The sequence below is a fragment of the Lolium perenne genome, chromosome 3 (assembly GCF_019359855.2).
Source record: "Lolium perenne isolate Kyuss_39 chromosome 3, Kyuss_2.0, whole genome shotgun sequence".
Classification (NCBI taxonomy): Eukaryota; Viridiplantae; Streptophyta; class Magnoliopsida; order Poales; family Poaceae; genus Lolium; species Lolium perenne.
Genome location: NC_067246.2, coordinates 239,116,362 through 239,140,956, shown reverse-complemented (window position 1 = coordinate 239,140,956; position 24,595 = coordinate 239,116,362). Strand labels below are relative to the sequence as shown.

The 24,595-nt window shown below is 47.0% G+C and overlaps 1 protein-coding gene and 1 non-coding gene across 2 annotated transcripts; one reads left to right on the top strand and one right to left on the bottom strand.

The window, feature by feature from the left end:
* The first annotated feature begins 8,986 nt into the window (after nucleotides 1-8,986).
* TRNAR-ACG (transfer RNA arginine (anticodon ACG)) lies at nucleotides 8,987-9,059 on the top strand. Its single transcript has one exon. It is a non-coding gene; the product is annotated as a tRNA-Arg (tRNA).
* A 449-nt stretch (nucleotides 9,060-9,508) lies between these two features.
* On the bottom strand, nucleotides 9,509-14,666 carry LOC127343882 (GDSL esterase/lipase At4g10955). Its single transcript, XM_051370078.2, has 2 exons — nucleotides 13,619-14,666; nucleotides 9,509-10,738 (listed from the first exon to the last, which is right to left on the bottom strand). The coding sequence occupies exons 1-2, from the start codon at nucleotides 14,116-14,118 to the stop codon at nucleotides 9,727-9,729; spliced, it is 1,512 nt and encodes a 503-aa protein (XP_051226038.1). The 5' UTR covers nucleotides 14,119-14,666; the 3' UTR covers nucleotides 9,509-9,726.
* Between the last annotated feature and the right edge of the window lie 9,929 nt (nucleotides 14,667-24,595).

Here is a 24,595-nt window from a genome sequence, read left to right as displayed (position 1 = left end):
TTATACCAAGTACTAACATAGCATGCACACTGTCACCATCATACTATGAAAGGAGGAATAGATCACATCAATACCATCATAGTAATAGTTAACTTCATAATCTACAAGAGATCACAATCATAAACTACGCCAAGTACTACATGATGCACACACTGTCACCATTACATCATGGAGGAGGAATAGAGTACTTTAATAACATCACTAGAGTGGCACATAGATGAATAGTGATACAAAGCTCATATGAATCTCAATCATGTAAGGCAGCTCATGAGATCATTGTATTGAAGTACATGGAGAGAGATTAACCACATAGCTACCGGTACAGCCCTTAGCCTCGAGGGAGAACTACTCCCTCCTCATGGGAGACAGCAGCGGTGATGAAGATGGCGGTGGCGTCGATGAAGATGCCTTCCGGGGGCACTTCCCCATCCCGGCGGCGTGCCGGAACAGAGACTTCTGTCCCCCAAATCTTGGCTTCGCAATGGCGGCGGCTCTGGAAGGTTTCTCGTACCGTGGCTTATTCGTATCGAAGATTTAGGTCAGGGGGCTTCTTATAGGCGAAGAGGCGGAGTCGGAAGGCTGACGGGGGCGCCACACAATAGGGGGCGCCCCCCCTTGGGCTGCGCCGCCACCCTGTGTGGTGGCCCTGTGGCCCTCCTATGGTCCCTCTCGGGTGTTCTGGAAGCTTCGTGGAATTATAAGATGCTGGGCGTGGATTTCTGAAACCAAAACAGCAGAAAACAGGAACTGGCACTTCGGCATCTCGTCAATAGGTTATTTCCGGAAAACGCATAAATATGACATAAAGTGTGAACAAAACATGTAGGAATTGTCATAAAACAAGCATGGAACATAAGAAATTATAGATACGTTGGAGACGTATCACGCCTCCAACCTCACGCTCCTCACCACGCCCACCTTCGAGCAGGTCGTGGCCTACCTGCCCCTCGAGGAGCGCCGCCTCAAGCATCTCCGGGCTCGGGCAGCCCACACGGCCTTCGCCGCTGGCTTCTCCCGTGGTGCCCAGACTCCCGCGCCCCTGCGCCTCATCCCATGGGTCCGCCGCCGGGTTTCCCCACCGCTGGCCTGCCGCCCGGTCAGACCGGACCGTGGACCGGCCAGTCCGGTCAACAGGCCGGCCAGTCCGGCCCCTGGACTGGCCACGCCGGCGCCCAGGCCGGCCAGACCGGCCCCTGGACCGGGCAGCCGGCTCCTTCTGGTGGTAGCCACCGCGGTCGTCGTCGCCGTGGCGGTGGCAATGGCGGTGGCAACGGTGGCACCAATGCCACCGCCCCCGCGCCTCGTCCCCCGCAGTACACCGCCCCTCCGCCATGGACTGCCGGTCACAACCCGTGGATCGGGGTCGTTCACGCCTACTCCATGCCCGTGCCGCGCGCCCCCTACCCCGGCATTATGGGGCTGCGTCCAGCCTCCCACTAGGCGTTCTACGCGGCGCCCCAGCCTGCCCCGGCCGACGCCGCCTCCCCGGGTGCGACCCCGTGGGATCCCGCGCTCCTGACCGCCCTCCAGAGCGCCCCCTCCGCTGGGGCGTATGGTGGCGGTGGCGACTGGTTCATGGACACCGGCGCTTCCGCGCATATGGCTGCGCACCCCGGTAACCTCTCATTTTCTACACCCGCTTCCACTTCCTCTCGCATCATCGTTGGCAACGGTCATGCTCTTCCTATTACTCACACTGGTTCTGTCTCTTTTCCTTCCACTTCCACTCCTCTCTCTCTCTCCATAATATTCTTATTTCTCCTGACTTGATCAAAACTCTTGTTTCTGTTAAGTCTTTCTGTCGTGATAACCCTGTGACTGTGGAATTTGACGCTTTTGGTTTCTCTGTCAAGGATGGTCGTACCCGGATGCTCCTCCACCGATGTGACAGCCCCGTCGATCTCTACCCCGTTGGCGCGGCCTCCACCTCCACCGTCCGCCCCCTCGCCCTCTCCGCCGGTGTCGACCTTTGGCACGCCCGTCTTGGCCATTCTAGCTCCGCCACTCTGCGTCAAATAATGCAAGGCTTCTCCTTTAATTGTAATAAAACAGATGCCCACTCTTGTGAAGCATGTCGTCTAGGCAAACATGCTCGCCTTCCATTTAGTTCATCCTCCACAGTCGCGTCTTTTCCTTTTCAACTTATTCATAGTGATGTTTGGACCTCGCCGGTTCCGAGTAACTCTGGTTATAACTATTATCTTGTGATTCTTGATGATTACTCGCATTTTGTATGGACATTTCCACTTCGCCGTAAGTCAGATGTTGCCACCACCCTCACCGCCTTCTTCGCCTTCGTCTCCACTCAGTTTGGCCGCCCCATTCACGCCTTACAAACCGACAACGGCAAGGAGTTCGACAACATCACCATTCGCTCACTTCTCGCCACCCACGGCGCCATCTTCCGCCTCACGTGTCCATACACTTCTTCACAGAACGGCCGTGCCGAACGGATGCTTCGTACCCTCAACGACTGCGTCCGCACCCTTCCGTTCCACGCCTCCATGCCCCCGCGATTCTGGCCGGATGCCCTTGCCACGGCGACTCTCCTCGTCAACATACGCCCGTGTCGTGTGCGTTGGTCCTACACGCCGCATCATCTTCTCTACGGTGCGCCGCCCGCCTATGATGACCTTCGCATCTTCGGCTACTGGTGTTATCCTAACACTGCTGCCACCGCCGCGCATAAGCTTGCGCCGCGCTCTTTGCCTTGTGTGTTTCTCGGCTACCCTGCCAACACCAAGGCCTACCGCTGTTACGACCCGGTCTCCCATCGTGTCCTCACTTCCCGGCACGTGTACTTTGACGAGTTGTTTTTTCCGTTTCAGTAGGGACTCATGGCGACACCTCCGACGACGCCCCTGGCGCCCGCTGGCCCTCTTGCGGCCGCGCGCCGACGACTGACCGCGGCGGCCCCCTCTGCGCCGGCCCCGCCTGGTCCCTCGGCGTCCCCGTCGCCCGCGGCGCCCACGGCGCCCCGGCGCCCGCACCCGCGACGCCCGAGGCGCCCGCGTCGCCCGCGTCGCCCGAGGCGCCATCGCCCGCGCCGCCCGAGGCGCCATCGCCCGCGGCGTCCCCTTCGGCCGCCTCTTCGTCGTCTGCCTCGTCGCCCGCCTCGCCACCCGTCGGCTGCGGCTCCTGCGCCCATGCTCACTCGCGCCCGCGCAGGCGTGCGGCGGCCGTCTACACGCTACCCCGCCGACCGCACGTGCGCGCGGCGTCTACGTCTACCGCGTATGCCTTCTGGGCCAGCGGCAACAGCATCTTGCCCCACGACGGCGGCGTCCCTTTCACCAGCCGACCCGGCCAGCACCCGGTCAGACCGCCCCCCGGCCGGCCTACCCGGCCGGCCGCCCGGCGCGCCGCCCGGTTCTCCGCCCGGACCTCCACCTGGCCCGCCGCCCGGTCGGACAAGCCCCCTGGACAGCCGGCCCGGCTCGCCGCCCGGCGTGCCGCCCGGTTCTACGCCCGGCCAGACCGGACCCCCGGCCGTCCGACCGGCTCCGCGACCGGCCCGGAGACCGCTCCTTCGCTGGTGCCCACCTCGGCTCGCGCTGCCTTGCGCGACCCGCATTGGCGCGCCGCCATGCAGGAGGAGTACGACGCGCTGCAGCGTAATAGGACCTGGCAGCTCGTTCCCCGGCCCCCTCGCGCCAACGTCATCACCGGCAAATGGGTCTTCAAGCACAAGCTCGGCTCCGACGGTACTCTCGAGCGCTACAAGGCGCTCTGGGTTGTGCGCGGTTTTCGGCAGCGCGCTGGCGTCGACTTCACGGATACGTTTGCCCCGGTTGTCAAACCGGGCACGATCCGCACAGTGTTGCACCTTGCCGCGTCTCGTGCGTGGCCGGTGCATCAGATGGACGTCTCCAACGCCTTCCTTCATGGCCATCTGCAGGAACCGGTGTACTGTCAGCAACCCATCGGCTTCATCGACACCGAGCGCCCCGATGACGTGTGCTTGCTCTCTCGGTCCCTGTATGGACTGAAGCAGGCGCCCCGCGCCTGGTACCAGCGCATCGCCGGCTTCCTGCATCAGCTTGGCTTCCATTCCACGCGCTCCGATGCGTCACTGTTCGTCTACCGGACCGGCAACGACATGGCATACCTGCTGCTGTACGTCGACGACATCATCGTGACAGCCTCCACCGCTGATCTTCTTCGACAGTTCACCGACCGTCTTCGCGCTGAGTTCGCGTTGAAGGATCTTGGCCCGCTCCACTACTTCCTCGGCATCGAGGTTGTCCGGCGTGCGGACGGGTTCTTCCTCCATCATCGGAAGTATGCCCACAAGCTTCTCGAGCGTGCAGGGATGCTTAACTGCAACCCTGCGCCTACTTCTGTCGACACGAAGGCCAAGCTCTCCGCCAGTGATGGGTCGCTGGCGTCCGACGCGCCGTTCTACCGCTCCATCGTCGGTGCTCTTCAGTACTTGACGCTGACGCGACCGGAGCTCCAGTACGCCGTGCAGCAGGTGTGCTTGCACATGCATGCTCCTCAGGATGCTCATTGGGCTGCGGTGAAGCGGATTCTTCGCTACGTATGTGGTACCATGGGCCACGGCTTGTCGTTGCATGCTTCGCCCTCGACGTCGACTGACCTTATCGCCTACTCGGACGCGGACTGGGCGGGTTGCCCGGATACGCGCCGCTCCACCAGCGGCTACTGCATCTACCTCGGCTCGTCGCTCGTCTCTTGGTCCTCCAAGAGGCAGCCCACCGTGTCTCGCTCCAGTGCTGAGGCCGAGTACCGCGCCGTGGCTAACGCTGTGGCTGAGTGCAAATGGCTTCGCCAGCTTCTGTCAGAGCTCTCTTGTCCTGTTGACAAGGCTATGGTGGTCTTCTGCGACAACGTGTCGGCTGTCTACATCTCCGCCAATCCCGTTCATCATCGGCGCACCAAGCACATCGAGTTGGACATCCACTTTGTTCGTGAGCAAGTTGCCCTCGATCGCGTTCGAGTTCTTCACGTACCGATGTCACAGCAGTTTGCCGATATCATGACGAAGGGATTGCCATCCACGACTTTTCCTGAGTTTCGCTCCAGTCTATGTGTCGGTGCCGACCCTTCGACTGCGGGGGGGTGTTGAGTAACATACTGTATAGGCAACGGCGAGTCCAGGAATTATTTACAGGGGAGGCTGAAAGTTGAAGACGACTAACTAAACGACTACTTCTGGTAGAAAATAAGCTAATATATAAGACATAAAATTAATTAAGACAAAATACCACAAATTTTCAGGTTAAAAGCATACAAATCACACACTAATACATCCAGACTATCCAGTACTAGAGAAGCAACAACAAAAAGACAAAGTGAACTCTAATGAAACTAGTAAACAGACATGTACCTCTAAGAAATCACATTATACTCGCGCGGTAGATGTCCTCTACGATCCCTCAATTTCTGAAACTGTATAATGATCTGATCATCATGAATGCTTCTGAATATCTCTTTCTCACAGTAGCACACCATTAAATCATTTAGCCATTCATCGGACACCTTATTGCGCAAATCTGTTTTAATAATCTTCATTGCTGAAAATATGCGTTCAACTGATGCAGTTGCCACAGGAAGAATGAGAGCCAACTCAATGAGACGATACACCAATGAGAAATATGTGTGTTTTGTTGTTTGAACCATCAACTGAGCAAGTGTGGACAGATTTTGACATCCATTAAATTCTTCACTTCTCCCAATGTTCATAAGAAATCTTGGGAGGTCAATTCTTAGCAACAACCTGTCCGCTTCTGTGAAGTCCTCAGCATAAATTTCAGCAAGCCGAATAAGTTTGTCAACATTAAACTTTGAGAAGTTGTTTGCTGGACTAAGACAGGCCATACAATCAAGTAACTCGGTGGAAACTTCATTGAATCGATGATTCATTTCAGCGAGAGTTGCATCAATGGCAACATTGAATATGCTAACCTTGTAATAGTGGAGTCGAGTCGTCGTGTTCTTGGTGGTGCGAACAGTTTGACCCAAAGATCCAACATGATCATCCATATTTGGCACTTCAATCTCATGTGTCTCACAAAAGCTCTTGGCTTGGCTGAATAAAGAATCCAACCCATTGTCCCTCATCCCTTGCAAACTTTCTTTCACATCCAAGACCAAACGCATGGCTTCAACAATATTTTGATTCTTCCTTTGCAAAGCTAGTGAGAGCTGATTTGTGGTGTTTAACATGTTTATTAAGAGCAACATGATGAACACAAATTCAAAGCATTGCATCTTAATAAGCAAACCAAAAGCCCCACCTTGACATGTATGTTCCCGAGCATCAATCACTATAATTCCTAGAACACCAACCACGGCCTTCCACATTGTGAATATGCGAAGCAAGGTTCTCAAGTGTGAGCCCCACCGAGTGTCTCCTGGTCTTGTTATGCTAGACTCTTGATGCAGCCCGGTTCCAACTGAAATCATCCCATTCTCCAACAACTCTAACAATTCATCCTGGTGTTTTGCAAGTAATGCATCTTTTCTCTTGCAAGATGAACCAACTTGAGTCACTATCAAGGGAATAATGTTGAAGAAATTAGCAATAGCAGGACTACATTGAGCAACAGTGACAACCACCAACTGCAACTGGTGAGCAAAGCAATGAACATAAAATGCATATGGAGCTTCATCTCTAACCAATTTTTGCAAACCATTGAATTCTCCTCTCATATTAGAAGCTCCATCATAGCCCTGTCCACGTAGCCTACAGATTGGCAAATCATGATAATCCAACACAGCAAGGAAAGCTTCTTTAATTCCAGCAGATGTACAATCTGTGATGTGCTTAATCATAAGAAATCTCTCTTGTAGCAACCCATGATCATCTACAAATCTACACGCATCAAGAAATTAACTAGATTAGTAAACAATGTTAGTAAAGCACTATAAAACAAGACAAAACATGGTATTTGCATTACCTCACAATCACTGCCATTTGCTCCTTTATTGAGCAATCTCTAGCCTCATCAATAAGAATTGAGAACTTTTTATCTCCAATGGCATCCTTAATAACCTTGGTCACCTCCATTGCGCAACATGCAGCAAGGTCCTTTTGGATGTCCGAACAAATCATTTGTGCATTTCCTTGCCCCTTGTCAAATGCCTCCTTCACATCATCCTTCTTGTTCTTGTACCAGTCCAATAACTCCAAGAAATTGCCCTTGTTGATGGAAGTGGAGGATTCATCATGCCCACGAAAAGCCTCCCCTTGTGCTATGAGATACCTTGCACAATCTAATGATGCAGTTAGACGGATTTTATATAATATCTCGGACTCCTTGCTGTACACACGAAATTTGGTAGCCACACTTGCTCGTTGATTGTTGAAATCATCACAATCATCCCTAGCAATGTTGTGGCGACTAGATAGACCACCAACATGCTTTTTAAAATTATCCAGACCTGTTTTCCAACGAGTGTAACCATCTTTTGTGAAAACATCATTTCCAAATCTGCAAGCATGTGATGGTTTCTTGAAAAGATAGCAATAGAAGCAAAAAGCAGCCTCCTTTGCCACACTGTATTCCAACCAATCAAATTTATCCAACCAATGTGCCTGAAATGATCTCCAAATAATACCATCTTGTGTCTTCTTGAATTTATGCCCTACAGCCTTGTTTCGCCCATTTAACAAATAAGCTCTTCTCACATCACTTCTAATTTCGGGGGCATAATCATCTATTGGTATTCTAAGTCCTGGATCATGAATAATTTGACTTGGATGAAATTCTTGAATAAGCTGACTTGGTTGGTTTGTACTCTCATCAAATGTGGTGGCATTGCTCTCAACAATTTGGAGATCAGGTTCATGTTCATATTCAGGTTCATCTTGAGGTTCAACATGCTCAGTTTCAGCTTGAGGTTCAACATGCTCAGGTTCAGATTGAGTTTCATCTTGAGGTTCAACATGCTCAGGTTTAGATTGAGTGCTACCAACAGAACTAGATGTATAATAGCTAAGGATGCTCACATGCTTTCTCTTCATTTTAACAAATCTGAAAATATATTGCACATAGATAAATTAACTGGAGCTAGAGAGATAGCAAATAATATGAGGATTGGAGAACAAATACCACCGAAGAACGACGCTGTCACGCTGGTGATCCCAAATTTCCGATGCTCACTGGCAGGTGGCAGCCTGGCAGGCCGGTGCTCCTCTCTCCGGTGCACAGAGGCCGGCGCGCTGCTCAGCCCTGCCCAAACTTCGCCGGACTCCCGCTAGGGTTTGGGCCGTCCGCGCGTCCACGCGTGTCGTGGCCGCCGGCCCCAGCTTCTGGCTTCTGGGTGCGGGCGTCGGGGCGTGCGGCGCTCAGGACCCCAGCCCCTCCTCTGCCGCCGCTCGCCGGTCGTGGCCGCCGCTCGCCGGTCCGTCGCCTCGCCTCCCTGGCTCCCTCCGTCTCTGCCTCTCCGTCGCGTGCTACGGTGCCTGGAAGATACGAAGCGTCGATACGAAGCTGCGTGCGTCTGGGAGAGTTGGGCTGAAGCCTGGAGTACCCAACTGCTAATGGGCTTGGAGATTACTAGTAGTAATTTTTTTTTTACATTTTTGGAGGGCAGGCTTCAGCCTGTTTAAGCCTGCTTGCTAGCCTCGCCTTTGTGTATAGGTATAGGTCCCCGTTTTTTCTCAGGGTTGTACCTGTAATTGTACATGTGTCCGCCTCTGAAGCATGGCCACCTGACGCCACTCAACATTGTTGCCCTTGCTTATTATTTGTGTTAATCAAGTTGCTTAAGAAAGCATGTTAAATTTCTTTACTTTTCCTTCGTTATAGCGACCATTAAAAGAAACATTCTTGTATTTTTTTAAAGAAACATTCATGTAATCTCTTATCTTAGTTTTCCACTTGCATTTGTATCCAAATTCTATTCTTATTCCTGCATTTGGAGATCTACGAATCAAAGAAGACCTATTCAATAAAAGTAGGCTGTGTTTGCAGCAGTAGTCCATCCAAAGAGTGACAACGTTGTTAAAGTCAACAACGACTCCGTGGCCCAATGGATAAGGCGCTGGTCTACGAAACCAGAGATTCTGGGTTCGATCCCCAGCGGAGTCGTTTTGTAATTTTTGTTCGTGTTTTTACCAAATCCCACCTTACAAGTACAACCCAGGTGAGTTCTACTTGTCTCCTTAACAGAACAGAATACAGTAAAAAAGCAGGGGTTCATACTGATTGCACAAGTTCTTTGTCAGAAAGAAATCAACCGATATCTTTTTGCATTTTGCGACATTGGCTCTCCACTTATCATGCTACAGACCAACAAGGTCACAACAATTCAGTTCCGTAGAGGACCGTGAGATCATGGATGTTACCCAATTGCTCAGATTTCAGTAAAAAAGCAGGGGTTCATACTGATTGCACAAGTTCTTTGTCAGAAATCAACCGATATTTTTTTGCATTTTGCGACATTGGCTCTCCACTTATCATGCTACAGACCAACAAGGTCACAACAATTCAGTTCCGTAGAGGACCGTGAGATCATGGATGTTACCCAATTGCTCAGATTTCAGCTCTGCAAGCTTCACTTGCACATTGGAGTATATTCTAGCCTTTGACTATAAAAGATATAGTACTTGAATGTGTTTATTAGCCATATCATTATTACAAATTGGTCTGATCACTACTAGACTATGAATAATTCGACCATGCCATAACGAAGGTGGTGTAAACCAATTAGAAAGAGCATTTCTAACGACCATTGAAACAGCCACTTCGGCCGTCTCTACGACTTGGCTGGTGGTGGTACTGCTGCTGTAGAAGAGTATAGAGACTTCAGCTGCCTGTGTATAAGCTTGCTGTCAGACACGGCTAGCAGCTCCATCCCATCTGACCACCATTGCTCCAGCCCATGCGCTTCCGTAAACTTCTGTGGGCCTTTCGAAGACGTGACGAAGAGCTTCGCAACCACATCGCCAGCAATCTCACTCGCCTTGCGTTGCTGCTGCTGCTCGTCTGGTGCACCGTCCGGTCCGGTGGAAGAGGGAGCGGTGGAAGAAGGAGCGTTGTAGTGACAGCAGATGTAGTCACTGTTGTTCACATACAAGTGTGGCACCCATTTCTTCTCTGCGCGTAGTCTCTTCTTGATGCTACCTTCCTCTTTTGCACTTTCAAGCGATGCTTCTTCCTTTGATGGCATACTTGCCTTTACTTTCTGCCACAGATAGCTGGCCTTCTCGCTCATGCTTCTTAGGCTCATGGCAAGTGAAACAGAAGGTGGATTGAACAGATGACAGTCGACGACGATTCCTTGCTTGGCAAGATCTTTGCATACCTGAAGGGCAAAACCAGCTCCCAACGAGTGTCCAGCAACAAAAACGTTTGTGCTCCCAAATCTATCAACTGCAGCCTTCAGTGCTTCTAAAGCGCCAGTGTATCTCACGGAACCTTTTAAGCTCTCCCAAACCAGGAAACGAAGATCGTCTTGCAGGTCTCTCTTGATTGTAGGTTTCTGCAGCAATGTTCCTCGGAGAGCTAACACTGCCCTTGGTGCGCCACTTGGTCTTAATAGAATAAATTCAGACAAAGCAGAAGCCCGATCCCACTCAAGAATGGCACCATATATTGAACCATCTCTCTCATCCACCAGTGTCTGTGTGACCTTGTACTTGAAGGACTTGCACCACTTTGGAGCAAGGCCATCCTCTTCTCCTTTCTGATCTTGCCTGTCTATTTCAAGAAGGTAGACTGCCTGAATGAAGCATGCCATCGCCGTCCTTTTGTAATTTGGATCCTTCCTGCACATGAGGCATTAGAAGAGTAAGGTCACATATACATCACATGGGTGTGTGTGTGTCAAAGTAAAGTTGGCGTTTCAGAGTTCAGAGACACATTTATTGAAGCAAAGTTACGAGAAAGGGAACATAAATCCTGTTTGAAATGGGTAATTCAACACTGGTATCAGACATTCAGGCTTCACATGAGTTACAGTTTTATGTGTTTCCCAATCCCCACAAATTTCACTTGCTAACTTCTAATATTATTTACACAAAGCTCTGCAAGCTGGTGTCCGTTTGATGCTAACATACTTGGCAGGAATAACCGATGTAGATTTCCGTAGTTTGCAATGATTATGTGTTTCCCAATTCCCACAAACTTCAGACTTGCTAATTCTAATATAATTTCCCCCAAAGCTCTGCAGAGGTGGTATCGGCTTCATGCCAACATATAAGCGATGCATATTTCCGTAGTTACATGATTATGACACCCCATGTCCACCAACTAAGTTTATGATCAAGAATATGGTGATTTTCCGATTAAGTTCTGCAAGCTGGTGTCCCCTACATGCTAACATACTCTTGGCAGGCGTATGCTATGTATATTTCCCTTGCTTACTATTTTACATGATTATGGTACCTCTTTTCCACCGATTAGGTTGATAATACAATCTAAAATAGTTCATTTTTCTAACCTTGTTTATCTGGAAACTATGACCGACAGAGACACATGATTAGACTTTTCCCACGTCGCTGAGCTATTTTACATTGCATTAGCATACTAGAATCATGCTCCTCAAATACTCAGAATTCACCAACAAACTTGGCCTGCACAACAGATAGCTTAATCTCGAAGCAAAACCAAGCAGGAAACCCAGAGCCATACTGCTAAACAAACAACGCGCGTTAACATAGCAGCAAAGTTCAGAACCAGGAAGGTACTCCGAGAATGCTATAAAATGGGAAGGTACTCCTATATGCCTACCAAGGGAGGACGAGCTGGTTCAAGGAAACTTAACTAGCTGGGTTCAAAGTTTGTCTCTAAGAGCAAGACGCTGGCCCTAAGAAAAGGTGGGGAGCATGTGCAGGTCCATCGCCCACGAAACAGGAAACAGAATGGAGGGCAATCCTTTGTTTCTAGTCTTCTAACCTTTACTTGAAGGCATAGTACAACTAGAGAAACCTTACAAAAAAAAGTAGAGAAACGTAATGACCTTCATCTAAAGTTACGAGAAAAAGGAACATAAATCCTGTTTGAAATGGGTACTACAACATGGTATCAGATATTCAGGCTTCACATGAGTTACAGTTTGCAATGATTATGTGTTTCCCAATCCCCACAAACTTCAGACTTGCTAATTTCTAGTAGTATTTCCCCAAAGCTCTGCAAGCTGGTGTCTACTTGATGCTATAACATACTTGGCAGGAATAACCGATGTATATTTCTGTAGTTTGCAGTTATTATGTGTTTCCTAATCCCCACAGACTTCAGACTTGCTAATTCTAATACTCCCTCCATCCCAAAAAAAAAAAGCAGCTCAACATTTTCTAGATATCTAGAAAAAGTTGAGCAGCTTTTTTAGGTACGCCCAAAGCTCCGCAAAGCTCGTGTCTGCTTCATGCCAACATATAAGCGATGCATACTTCTGTAGTTTACATGATTATGACACCTCATGTCCACCGATTAAGATTACAATCTAGAATATGTAGATTTCCCGACTAAGTTCTGCAAGCTGGTGTGCCCCTTTCATGCCGACATATTCTTGGCAGGAATATGCTATGTATATTTCCATTGCTTACTATTTTACATGATTATGGTACCTCTTTTCCACCGATTAGGTTTATAAAATCTAGAATAGTTCATTTTTCTACCCTTTTTTATCTGGAAACTATGACCGACAGGGAACACATGATCAAACTTTTCCCACGTCGCTGAGCTATTTTACATTGCATTAGCATACTAGAAACATGCTCCTCAAATACTCAGAATTAACCAACAAACTTGGCCTGCACAACGCATAGCTTAATCTCGAAGCAAAACCAAGCATGAAACAACGCGCCTTAACATAGCAGGAAAGTTCAGAACCAGAAAGGTACTCCGAGAATGCTATAAAATTGGAAGACACTCCTATATTCCTACCAAGGGAGGACCCGTTGATTCAAGGAACCTTAACTACTCCCTCCGTTCCCTTTTAATTGACTCAGATTTAGTATAACTGGCTTCAAAGTTTCCATCTAAGAGCAAGACGTTGTCCCTAAGAAAAGGTGGGAGCATGTGCAGGTCCATTGCCCACGAAAGAGGAAACATAATGGAGGGCAATCCTTTGTTTCTTGCCATGAAACCTTTACTCGGAGGCATAGTAGAGCTAGAGCAACCTAATAAAAAAGAAGGTAGAGAAACGTAATGAGCTTCATATCCCAGGTAACACCAGAATATCAGGAAACCACCATCCCACTATCCTTGAAGGTATCCTGAAATGTAGGAATTTTGCATAGCGCCCCTGTAAAGGGAATCAAGACTGCAGACAATTTCCATCTCCTAAAATTCGTACTACATCATACCAGTACCACGGTGCACTGCAAATTGCATCTAGTAGACCAGTAAAATGTGTGTGGCCCCGTGATTTAATAATCAACGAAAGCCGGCAAGTATCATGTCGATTCTGGACCAATAAACTGGCTTGGCAGGATGAACATTGCAATTGGACGGCAGTTCCTAAGCCACAATCTCCTTCCACTTCTCAGCAGTTACCCAAATTGGCGAATGCCCTCGGGTTCAACGCGAATCCAGAGCACGTGCCCAACTCATACGCCCCGTTCTCCATCCCATAAAGTAGTGGTACGAGGAAACTGCAAGGGCGGGATGGAATAATAGAAGAGCGGTGGGGAGGAAAGAATTACCAGCTGGATCTGATGATCTCCCTCCAGTTGGGCAGCGGCAGGTTGCGCGGGCCGGAGACGTGGAAGGCGTAGGGGTGGCCCTCGACCTCGGCGTCCGCCGCCGCCACCACCACGGCCTCGCCGCCGCACCTCCCCCCGCCCGTGCCCTCCTCCACCACCACCATCACCTCCTCCTCCTCCTCCGCATCCGACTTCACCGCCTCATCCACGACCATCGCCAGGTCCATGGCCATCGCGGCGCAGACCAACCCTCCCGTCCGGTCGTGGTCGCCGCGCGGGCGCGGAGCGCGTGAGGGAATAATCGGCAACGGTTGAGCCGGCGTGGGGGAAGAGGACGAGAATGTCGTGGGGGCGGGGGAAGGGCGGCGCCGGTGCGCGAAGGCGAGGACGATTCGTGGGGACCGGGAGGGGGAGAGCGTGGCGGTCGTGGTCCTCGTGCTCGTGTGCGGGGCAAGTATATCTGGGATCTCAACAAGGAGGAGGCAGCGCCCAACGGTCATGTTTTGGAAAGGGTATCAGCAACTGGGGGGTTTGGTGATGGGAGACGTGGCTGGGACAAGTGGGGGTTTCAAGTATGCTTTCCTTGTTGGACTTGTTGCCCCGTGGCTCCCCGAAAAGAGAGGTGAATAGATGGAAGGAATTCGGGAATTTTGGGTTCGCCCGATATTTGGGTCGGGCAATTCGAGATTTCGAGTGATGGCACCTGGAAATTTCCCGAAATTTCGGGTTCGAGCTCGGGTGATCCCGAATGTCCCGATCTAGCACGGCGACGCGCGGAGAAGCTGCGAGGCGGCGGCGGCCGGCGAGATGCGAGGGCTGAGGGTGGCGGCCGACGGGATGCGAGGGAGGTGGCCGGCGCGGTGCGCTGCCTCGCTTCTGATCCCACGACACGGCCGTGGCATGTCGCCTCCGCCGCGCGCGTCTCAGGCGGTTGCTAGGTCGGGAGAGATGCCGGCGTGCGGCTGTGCGGAGAGTTGGGTCGAGCAGCCGCGGCGAGGAACGAGGAGACGTCGTGGTCTCGGGGAGTGCTGGACTGCGGCGTGCGGCGTGCGGCGGTGCGGGACGAACTGCGTGGCGTGCGTGTTTTTTTTTTTTTGAGCATCACGTGGCGTGCGTGTGTGTGTCAGGGACTGTGTGCCGCTATGCGGCCTGGGCCTGTGCGGGCCTGCTGGCCTAGAAATTTCTTTACTAGGCTGGGCCAAAAGGGCGCAAAGTTTATTGGGCTGCTACGCTGCATTAGCGCATCTCCAACGCGGCGATCCATCCTACGCCCACGCGTCCGGATGGGTAGACCGGACGCCGGCCAGCGTGCAACCCATCCCTAAAACGGATGGCCGTAGCGTTCGGGATAACCCAAAGCCGATCCAAATCTGGCCGCGTTTGCGTGGCCGCGAACGCCGATCACTGGCCGCTCGCGTCCTCCCCTTCTTTGTCCCTCGTCCGTGTGTCATAGGGAGATAGGTACATTTTTTTATTAAAATTAGACATTACATTTTTCTTAATACAACCTGCTACTAGTCTACCTACGTATGGGGCCGGCGGCCTCACCGGCGACTCGCCGCTAGAGCCGTCGATTTCACTCGACGCCAGAACTTTCCCGCGCGTTTCTCCCGCCCACCATTGTTGTCCTGTCGAGGCCTACCATGGCGCAGCGCCGTCCAGGAAGACGAACCACATGACGGCTTTTTGGATCGCCGCGTTGGGCGCACTGTGCGATCCAAACGGACACGCGGAAGCGGGCCGCTGTCCGCGTGTCCGTGCGGTCACCTAAACGGTCCAAACGGACGGCCCAACACGCCCGTTTGGGTGATACCCTTAGAACTACTACCAGCCTAATCCCTACTTTTCAGACTAAATTTCAACTTTGGTGCCATTTTACATTTAGGCACACTAGTATAGATGTATCTAATATATTTTAGTTTTAAACACATTCATACAAGTGGCAAATATTATGAATCGGAGGGAGTAGAAAAAACAAGCCTAATTTATTGAGGTTTCGCAAAAATAATACTAACTCGCTGTATGTAAGCACGAATTGGCAATGATTCTAACAGTCCGAGCCCACCTATAACGAAGATGTGGCCAAAACATGGGGGTCCCACATGTCAACATAATTAAGAAAATCAAAACATTTGAAAAAATGAAAGAAAAGTGGAAATATAAAGAACGAACTCGGAGGTTCCTCCACACCCCCACCACGTCGCCCGCCGGCGGTTGCGTGACCTCACCCCGACCCCCTACTTGCGGCTATGGTCACCGCCGCGTCCCTGCTCGTGGCCAAGGACAACCGTCGTGCCCCCTGATCGTAGACAAGCGTCGCCTCTGTATCCCCTGCTTACCACCAAGGGAAAGCGTTGGGCCATGCTCTGTATCGCCATGCTTACGGCTATTGTCACCACCGCATCCCTGATACGTCTCAAACGTATCTATAATTTTTTATGCTCTATGCTTATTTTACACCAATTCTTATATGTTTTGCTTACACTTTGTTGCACTTTTACATGATTTTCGGTACTAACTTGTTAACAAGATGCCACAGTGTCAGTTTCATGTTTTCTGCTGTTTTTGTATTTCAGAAAAGTTGTACAGAAAATATTCTCGGAATTGGACGAAACAAAAGCCGAAGTCAATATTTTACCGAAACGAAGACAAAATCCGAAGGGGGTCGAAGAGGCGCAGCAGGTCAGCCAAACCTACCCTAGGCGCGGCCTAGACCTGGCCCGCGCCTAGGGGTGGTCTGGGCTCACCAAGCGCCCCACCGACCTAAATCGTCCGCCTATTTATACATCTTCTCGGAAAAACCCTGGATACCCGAGCCTCCATCCACGAAAAGTTCCGTCACGGCCGCCATCGTCGAACCCATCTCGGGGGTTCTGAAGCTCTTCCTGGCACCCTGCCGGAGGGGGAAATCATCGCCGGAGGCATCTACATCACCATGCCCGCCTCCGAAGTGATCCGTGAGCATACCTGGCCATGTCTCGGGCCGGGCCGGGCCTCGGGCCGGGCCGAGAAAAGCCCGACGGGCAAAAATCAGGCCCAAGCCCGGCCCGACCAAATACCCATGAAGCCCGTCGGGCGGTCGGGCCGCGGGCCGGGCCGTAGTGTTAAATGTGTTTTTCGGGCTACCCATGCCCGGCCCGACCATCGGGCCAACATTTTTGGGCCCGGGCCCGAGTTTTTTGGGCCGGGCTTCGGGCCGGGCTGCCCATGGCCAGGCATGTCCGTGAGTAGTTCATCCCTGGACTATGGGTCCATAGTAGTAGCTAGATGGTTGTCTTCTCCACTTTGTGCTACATGTATCGATCTCGTGAGCTGTCCTACATGATCAAGATCATCTTTATGTAATCCTATATGTTTGATTTGTTGGGATCCGATAAATATTGTATACTATGTTGAGATTGATTATATATTCATGACATATGTTATTTATGATTTTGCATGCTCTCCGTTGCTATTAGAAACTCTGGCCAAGTGGGCACTTGTGACTCCAAGAGGGGTATTTATGCTCGATAGTAGGTTCATGCATCTAGTTTTCTAGGAGAGTAACTTTATAACTTCTAAGGTTGTAGATGTGATGTTGCTACTATGGAGAAAACAATAATGTTTTATCCAAGTGTAATTCTATTGTTTAATTTACACACATTGTTTAATGCGATAGTCTGTTAATTGCAACTTTATACTGGAAGGGGTGCGGACGCTAACCTAAAGATAGATTACTAATCATAGACACAGTTGGATTACGGTCTATGTATTATATTGTACTGCCCAATACCAGATATCATAATAATCATCTTGTCATGCATGGTCGATATTCTGTCAATGCCTAGCTGTAATTTGTTCACCCAACATGCTATTTTTTTATGGAGAGACACCTCTAGTGAACTGTGAACACCGGTCCTATTTCCTTTACTGATAAAGTCAACTGCAATCCTGTTATGTTTACTTTCTGCAAACATCTTTTTCCATTCGATACGTCTAATCCTTTGTGTTCAGCAAACCGGTGAGATTGACAACCTCACTGTAAGTTGGGGCAAAATACTTTGGTTGTGTTGTGTGCAGGTTCCATGTTGTTGTTGACGCCGGTAGTGCACCCTGGCACTAGTTAGCCATCAACACCTTCAGAAGTCACGCCTTTGTCCTACTGGTCGATTAAACATTTGTTTCTTACCGAGGGAAAACTTGCTGTTGTGCTCATCATACCTTCCTCTTGAAGGAGATATGCCCTAGAGGCAATAATAAAGTGATTATTATTTATATCTTTATGTTTATGATAAATGTTTATATATCATGCTATAATTGTATTAACCGAAACATTAATACATGTGTGATATGTAGACAACAAAGAAGTCCCTAGTATGCCTCTTAAACTAGCTTGTTGATTAATGGATGATTAGTTTCATAATCATGAACATTGGATGTTATTAATAACAAGGTTATATCATTATATGAGTGATGTAATGGACACACCCAATTAAGCGTAGCATAAGATCTCGTCATTAAGTTATTTGCTATAAGCTTTCGATACATAGTTACTTAGTCCTTATGACCATGAGATCATGTAAATCACTTATACCGGAAAGGTACTTTGATTACATCAAACGCCACTGCGTAAATGGGTGGTTATAAAGGTAGGATTAAGTATCCGGAAAGTATGAGTTGAGGCATATGGATCAACAGTGGGATTTGTCCATCCCGATGACGGATAGATATACTCTGGGCCCTCTCGGTGGAATGTCGTCTAATGTCTTGCAAGCATATGAATAAGTTCATAAGAGACCACATACCACGGTACGAGTAAAGAGTACTTGTCAGGAGACGAGGTTGAACAAGGTATAAGAGTGATACCGAAGATCAAACCTCGGACAAGTAAAATATCGTGTGACAAAGGGAATTGGTATCGTATGTGAATGGTTCATTCGATCACTAAAGTCATCATTAAATATGTGGGAGCCATTATGGATCTCCAGATCCCGCTATTGGTTATTGGTCGGAGTGAGTACTCAACCATGTCCGCATAGTTCACGAACCGTAGGGTGACACACTTAAAGTTGGATGTTGAAATGGTAGAACTTGAATATGGAATGGAGTTCGAATATTTGTTCGGAGTCCCGGATGAGATCCCGGACATCACGAGGAGTTCCGGAATGGTCCGGAGAATAAGATTCATATATATGAAGTCATATTCCAAATTTGGAAATGATCCGGTGCATTTATGGCAGGTTCTAGAAGGTTCTAGAAAAGTCCGGAAGAAATCACCATGGAAAGTAGAGTCCCGGAGGGACTCCACCTTGCATGACCAGCCAACCCTAAAGGGGAGGAGTCCAAGATGGACTCCCCTAGGGTGGCCGGCCAACCCACCTCAAGGAAAGGTGGGAGTCCCACCTTGGGTAGGACTCCCTCCTTGAGTAGGTTTCCCACATATGGGAGGTTTTAGTGTTGGGGTCTTATTCGAAGACTTGGACTAGAACTCTTGGTGCTTCCACCTATATAATGAGGAGGAGAGGGAGGGGGGCAGCCACTCTTTGGCTCAGCCTTGGCCGCACCCCTTAGAGGGCCGGCGCCCAACCCCCTTTCTCTCCCCAAACCCTAGCGGTCTCTCTCCTCCACCACATCCCGCACGCTTAAGCGAAGCTCCGCCGGATTTCTCCACCACCACCGACACCACGCCGTCGTGCTGTCGGATTCAAGAGGAGCTACTACTTCCGCTGCCCGCTGGAACGGGGAGGTGGACGTCGTCTTCATCAACAACCGAACGTGTGACCGAGTACAGAGGTGCTGCCCGTTCGTGGCGCCGGAAGCGATCGTGATCAAGATCTTCTACGCGCTTTTGCAAGCGGCAAGTGAACGTCTACCGCAGCAACAAGAGCCTCATCTTGTAGGCTTTGGAATCTCTTCAAGGGTGAGACTCGATACCCTCTCGTTGCTACCGTCTTCTAGATTGCATCTTGGCTTGGATTGCGTGTTCGCGGTAGGAAATTTTTTGTTTTCTATGCAACGTTATCCTACAGTGGTATCAGAGCCATGTCTAAACATAGATGGTTGCACGAGTAGAACACGATGGTTTTGTGGGCGTTGATGCTCTTGTTATCTTTAGTTTGAGTACTTTGCATCTTTGTGGCATAGTGAGATGAAGCGGCTCGGACTAACTTTACATGACCGCGTTCATGAGACTTGTTCCTCGTTCGACATGCAACTTGTATTGCATAAGAGGCTTTGCGGGTGTCTGTCTCTCCTACTATAGTGAAGATTCAATTTACTCTTCTATTGACAACACTAGTATCACCGTTGTGGTTCATGTTCGTAGGTAGATTAGATCTTACTCGAAAACCCTAAACCACGTAAAATATGCAAACCAAATTAGAGACGTCTAACTTGTTTTTGCAGGGTTTGGTGATGTGATATGGCCATAATGTGATGATGAATATGTATGAGATGATCATTATTGTATTGTGGCAACCGGCAGGAGCCTTATGGTTGTCTTTAATTTTCATGTTGAGTAGTATTTCAAAGTAGTTGTAATAGTTGCTACATGAGGTGAACAACCATGAAGCCGGCGCCATGAACCTTGACGCTACGCCGACGATGATGGAGATCATGTCCGTTGATGATGGAGATCATGTCCGTGCTTTAGAGATGAAGATCGAAGGCGCAAAGACAAAAGGGCCATATCATATCACATATGAACTGCATGTGATGTTAATCCTTTTATGCATCTTATTTTGCTTAGAACGCGACGGTAGCATTATAAGATGATCCCTCACATTAATATCAAGATAATAAAGTGTTCTCCCCTCGTATGCACCGTTGTAACAGTTCGTCGTTTCAAAGCATCTCGTGATGATCGGATGTGATAGATTCAACGATTCACATACAACGGGTGTAAGCCATGTTGCACACGCGGAATACTTGGGTTTGCTTGACGAGCCTAGCATGTACAGACATGGCCTCGGGACAACGGAAACCGAAAGGTTGAACACGAGTCATATGGATGATATGATCAACATGTTGATGTTCACCATTGAAGCTACATCATCTCACGTGATGATCGGTTTTTGGTGTAGTGACTTTGGATCGTGTACCACTTAACAACTATGAGGGATGTTGTATTAAGTGGGAGTTCATTAGTAATTAGATTAAAACATGAACTAATTATCATAAACATAGTTTGAGTAGTATTTTGAATTAATTTTGTAGTATTGGCATCCGTTTACTACTATGCGCTAGTCTTGTAATTGAGATAGAAATACCGTTAAAATCTGACAAGAAACTTTACGGGTTGGTACCGTATTGTTAAAGAATCAAGAATTAATTAAGTCCTATTGCAAACTTTTAGTAAACCTCACATTGTTGATTCAAAGAGTTATGGTTTCAATTAGTACCTAAAATTATCTTGTCTCCGTAAAACTTGAAGTTCAAATTTGTTTGAAAAGTAAGGAGCTAGAAATTTAGTTTTCAGAAATAATCAAGGTATGAGATATATGTGATATCTAAGACCTTATTGCAATATGATAGAATATAATTTGGTGAGACTACATAAACTCATAAGTTTTATGGGAATGTATGAAGGTTGAAGACGCCAGACGTCACAATCCTCCAACTATTGGGGCACTAATGATATTCGCATATCCATGAAGTTATCATCCTTAGTATGCACCGTTGCTAAGACTCGTCGTTTCGAAGCATCACGTGATGATCGGGTGTTATAGATTCTACGTGTGCTTACAACGGGTGCAAGCCAGATTTGCACATGCGAATACTAAGGTTAAACTTTATGAGCCTAGCATGTACAGACATGGTCTCAGAAAGTTGTCATGAATTGATGGATAAAATTATGAGTGAAATTGTTCATCATATTACAAAGTTACTAATAGTGGAATCTAGAACACTTGTCATATGATGATCAACTTCAAAATAAGAACCTCAAGGTTATTGGTATTAGACCAACAAACCTAGAAGTTATTGATGTTGAAGTGTTTTTCTGAATAATGAGGAAAGCTAAAAGAGAAACTGCAAAAGATATTTTGGCAAAAAGAAAAGAAAAGACTAGAAGGTCTAGCTCAGGTGTATATAAATGATATACATGTTATGGTTATATTCCTAGTTAGGTCACACAATGAAATTCTTGGGTATTAGTACCATATTAGTTGGTATGAAGTGTCATACAAAACAACGCAATACAAGAATACAATGGCCTAACTGACTGACAAGGAATATGATAGGAATGCACGTCAGAAACAAAAATAAAGTGTTATTATGTTCGTCGTTGGCATTCTATCTAGCCCTTAGAATTTATAATAAAGAGCTTAATAAATTGTTATTTTGCTCTGGTCAATTAAAAACAATGAGTTGTTCAAATTATGACATTACTCCATGTACGATGGATAATTTATTATAAATCTTAATGGTGAAACACACATACATAACACTGACGCTAAAATGCCATAAGGCAAATGATTTGAATTCCACTTATTTGTGGAACCGCCATTTAGGTCATGTTTGAAAGGAACGCATGAAGGAACTCCATGCAAATGGATTTTTGGAGTCATTTGATTTTTGAATCATTTGGCGCTTGCAAGTCTTTTCTAAAGAGAATGATTAAAATACCGTTCATAGGCCAAGAGTTGAACGGGCAACAAACTTAGTGAAAAATACATGATGATGTATGTGGTTCACTAGGCATAGTTGTGTGCGGGAGATTCTTCTACTTCATGAAAACTTCAAACAATGAATTGAGTATATATATGTGGATATATTCGATAAGGAAGAAGTTTGAAACATTTGAATAGATTCAAATAAATTCAGCATGAAGTGGAAATCATCGTAATAGAAAAGTCAAATATCTATGATTGGATCATGGTGGAAATATTTGAATTACGAGTTTTAGCGAACATCTAAGAGAGTTATGAAGTTGTTCTACAACTCACGTTTCTTGGAGTATCATAGTGATGATAAAGTATCCAAAAGACGTATCCAAACCTTGTTGGATCAATGATGAGATAAAATATTGATGCCATTATATTTTGTGGATTATGCTTTAGTGACTACCGCTTTTACACTTAATAGAGCATCATCATGATCCGTTGAAATGACACCATACGAGTTATGGTATGGGTATGAATCCTAATAGTTTTTTCTTAAAATTTTGGTATGCATAGCATAAGTAAATAAGTTTACAACCAAAATCGGATGAATGTCTTTGTTGATTATCCCAGAGAATTAATTGGGAATTCTTCCCACTATGTAGACAAAGACAAAAGTGTTTGTCAATGTTTCTTATTTCTAAGAAATTGTTTCTAGCGAAGTATTTGAGTGGGAGGACAATAGAACTTGATAAGGTTTATGAACCTGAGCATAATGATCAGAGTAGCACAGCATCGGAATTGGTTTCGGAAGTGGCCACGACGATCATGGCTCCCATGACTACAAAGTGTTTTAGCCATGGAGATCGAAGTACATATTGGACCTTGTAGGTATGGTTTAATTTTTGATCAAATAAATGATTTGTGGACAAAGGATTGATTTTGAACAATGATAAACCAACTACAAACAAAGAAGTTATGATGGGCCCTGACTCCGTTAAAATGGCCATACGCCATGAAATCCATAATAGATGAATACTTTTTGAAAGTAAATGGATCTATAGACTTGGATGAAATATCCTTAAAGAAGCTCGACTTATCGAAAAATTGTTTACGACAAAGTTCAAAGAGTTGATTACGATAAGATTAGATCTTCCGTAGCAATGCTTATAGTCTATGTGGATTATTCTAGTAATCACTACATATTTCTTTTATGAGATATGCTAGTAGGATGGCAAAATACACTACTTAACAGAAGTATGTATACAAGATACAACCAATTGTTTTGCTAGTCCGTAGAATACTAGATAGGTATACGAACTTCAATTGGATGAAGTGACTATTACGGAGATGGAATCTTCACCAGATGAAATAGTCAAAGAGTTTTTGATTTCATCAGAAATGATGAAGAGGCTTGCATTTGCAAGAAATTAAGTGGGATATTTGAGACATATTTATAATACTTTATGTAGATGACATATAGTTGGTTATAAATAATGTAATTATATACTTGATTAAAATGTTTCATTGAAAATTAACTTCAATGAAAGGATATGGACTAAAATATATTTAGTGTCAAGATCTATGAAGATAGATTGAAACACATAATAAGTTTAAGTCAAAGTACATAGAATGGATATTGAAATAGTTCAATATAGAAATATTAAGAAAATGTTCTTGTCATGTGAAGGTTTAACAAGACTTGAGTGTATCTGACACTCGATGAGTAAAAACACATGAGTGATTTTAGATCACGAATAATATGTACAAAATCAGATATCTTGTGCTCTAAAATGTTATGAGCATATACCGGAATGATTCATAAGATGATCATGGGACGACAGTAAGAATATCCTTGAGTACTTTAGAAGAACTAAGGATATATATATATTTTTGTATGAAGAAATGACAAACAAATCGCTGTAAGGTGTTACACCGATATTGGTTTTGTCACATATAAAATATAATTTCAATCTCAAATTAGACTAAGTGTTGTTTAAAAAGGTAGCACAATGAGCTAGAAGTTGTCTATGCTAGATTTAGAAGAGTTCTAAATATTGTGACGGAATCTACAAAAGAAGGCAGAGTATGTCATTGTTTTGACAATGACAAAGAATGTTAAGTCAAGAGGTTCTTTGAGAACTTGATGTATTTCCGACAGAGTCAGAACTTTGAAGCTATATTGTGTGTGACAATATTAGTGACATATTTCAGACCGCGGAATTAAGGTTCCACCAGAAGACCAAACATATTTAATGCCGACTCATTTGGAAATGAGTGATGCGTTGAGACGCAAATGAATTACAAAATACATACGGTTCTGAGCATGTCAGATCCGTTGACTAAAACCTCTCCTGTGAGCAAAACATGATAAAGCACCAGAAGGCCAAGGTGTTAT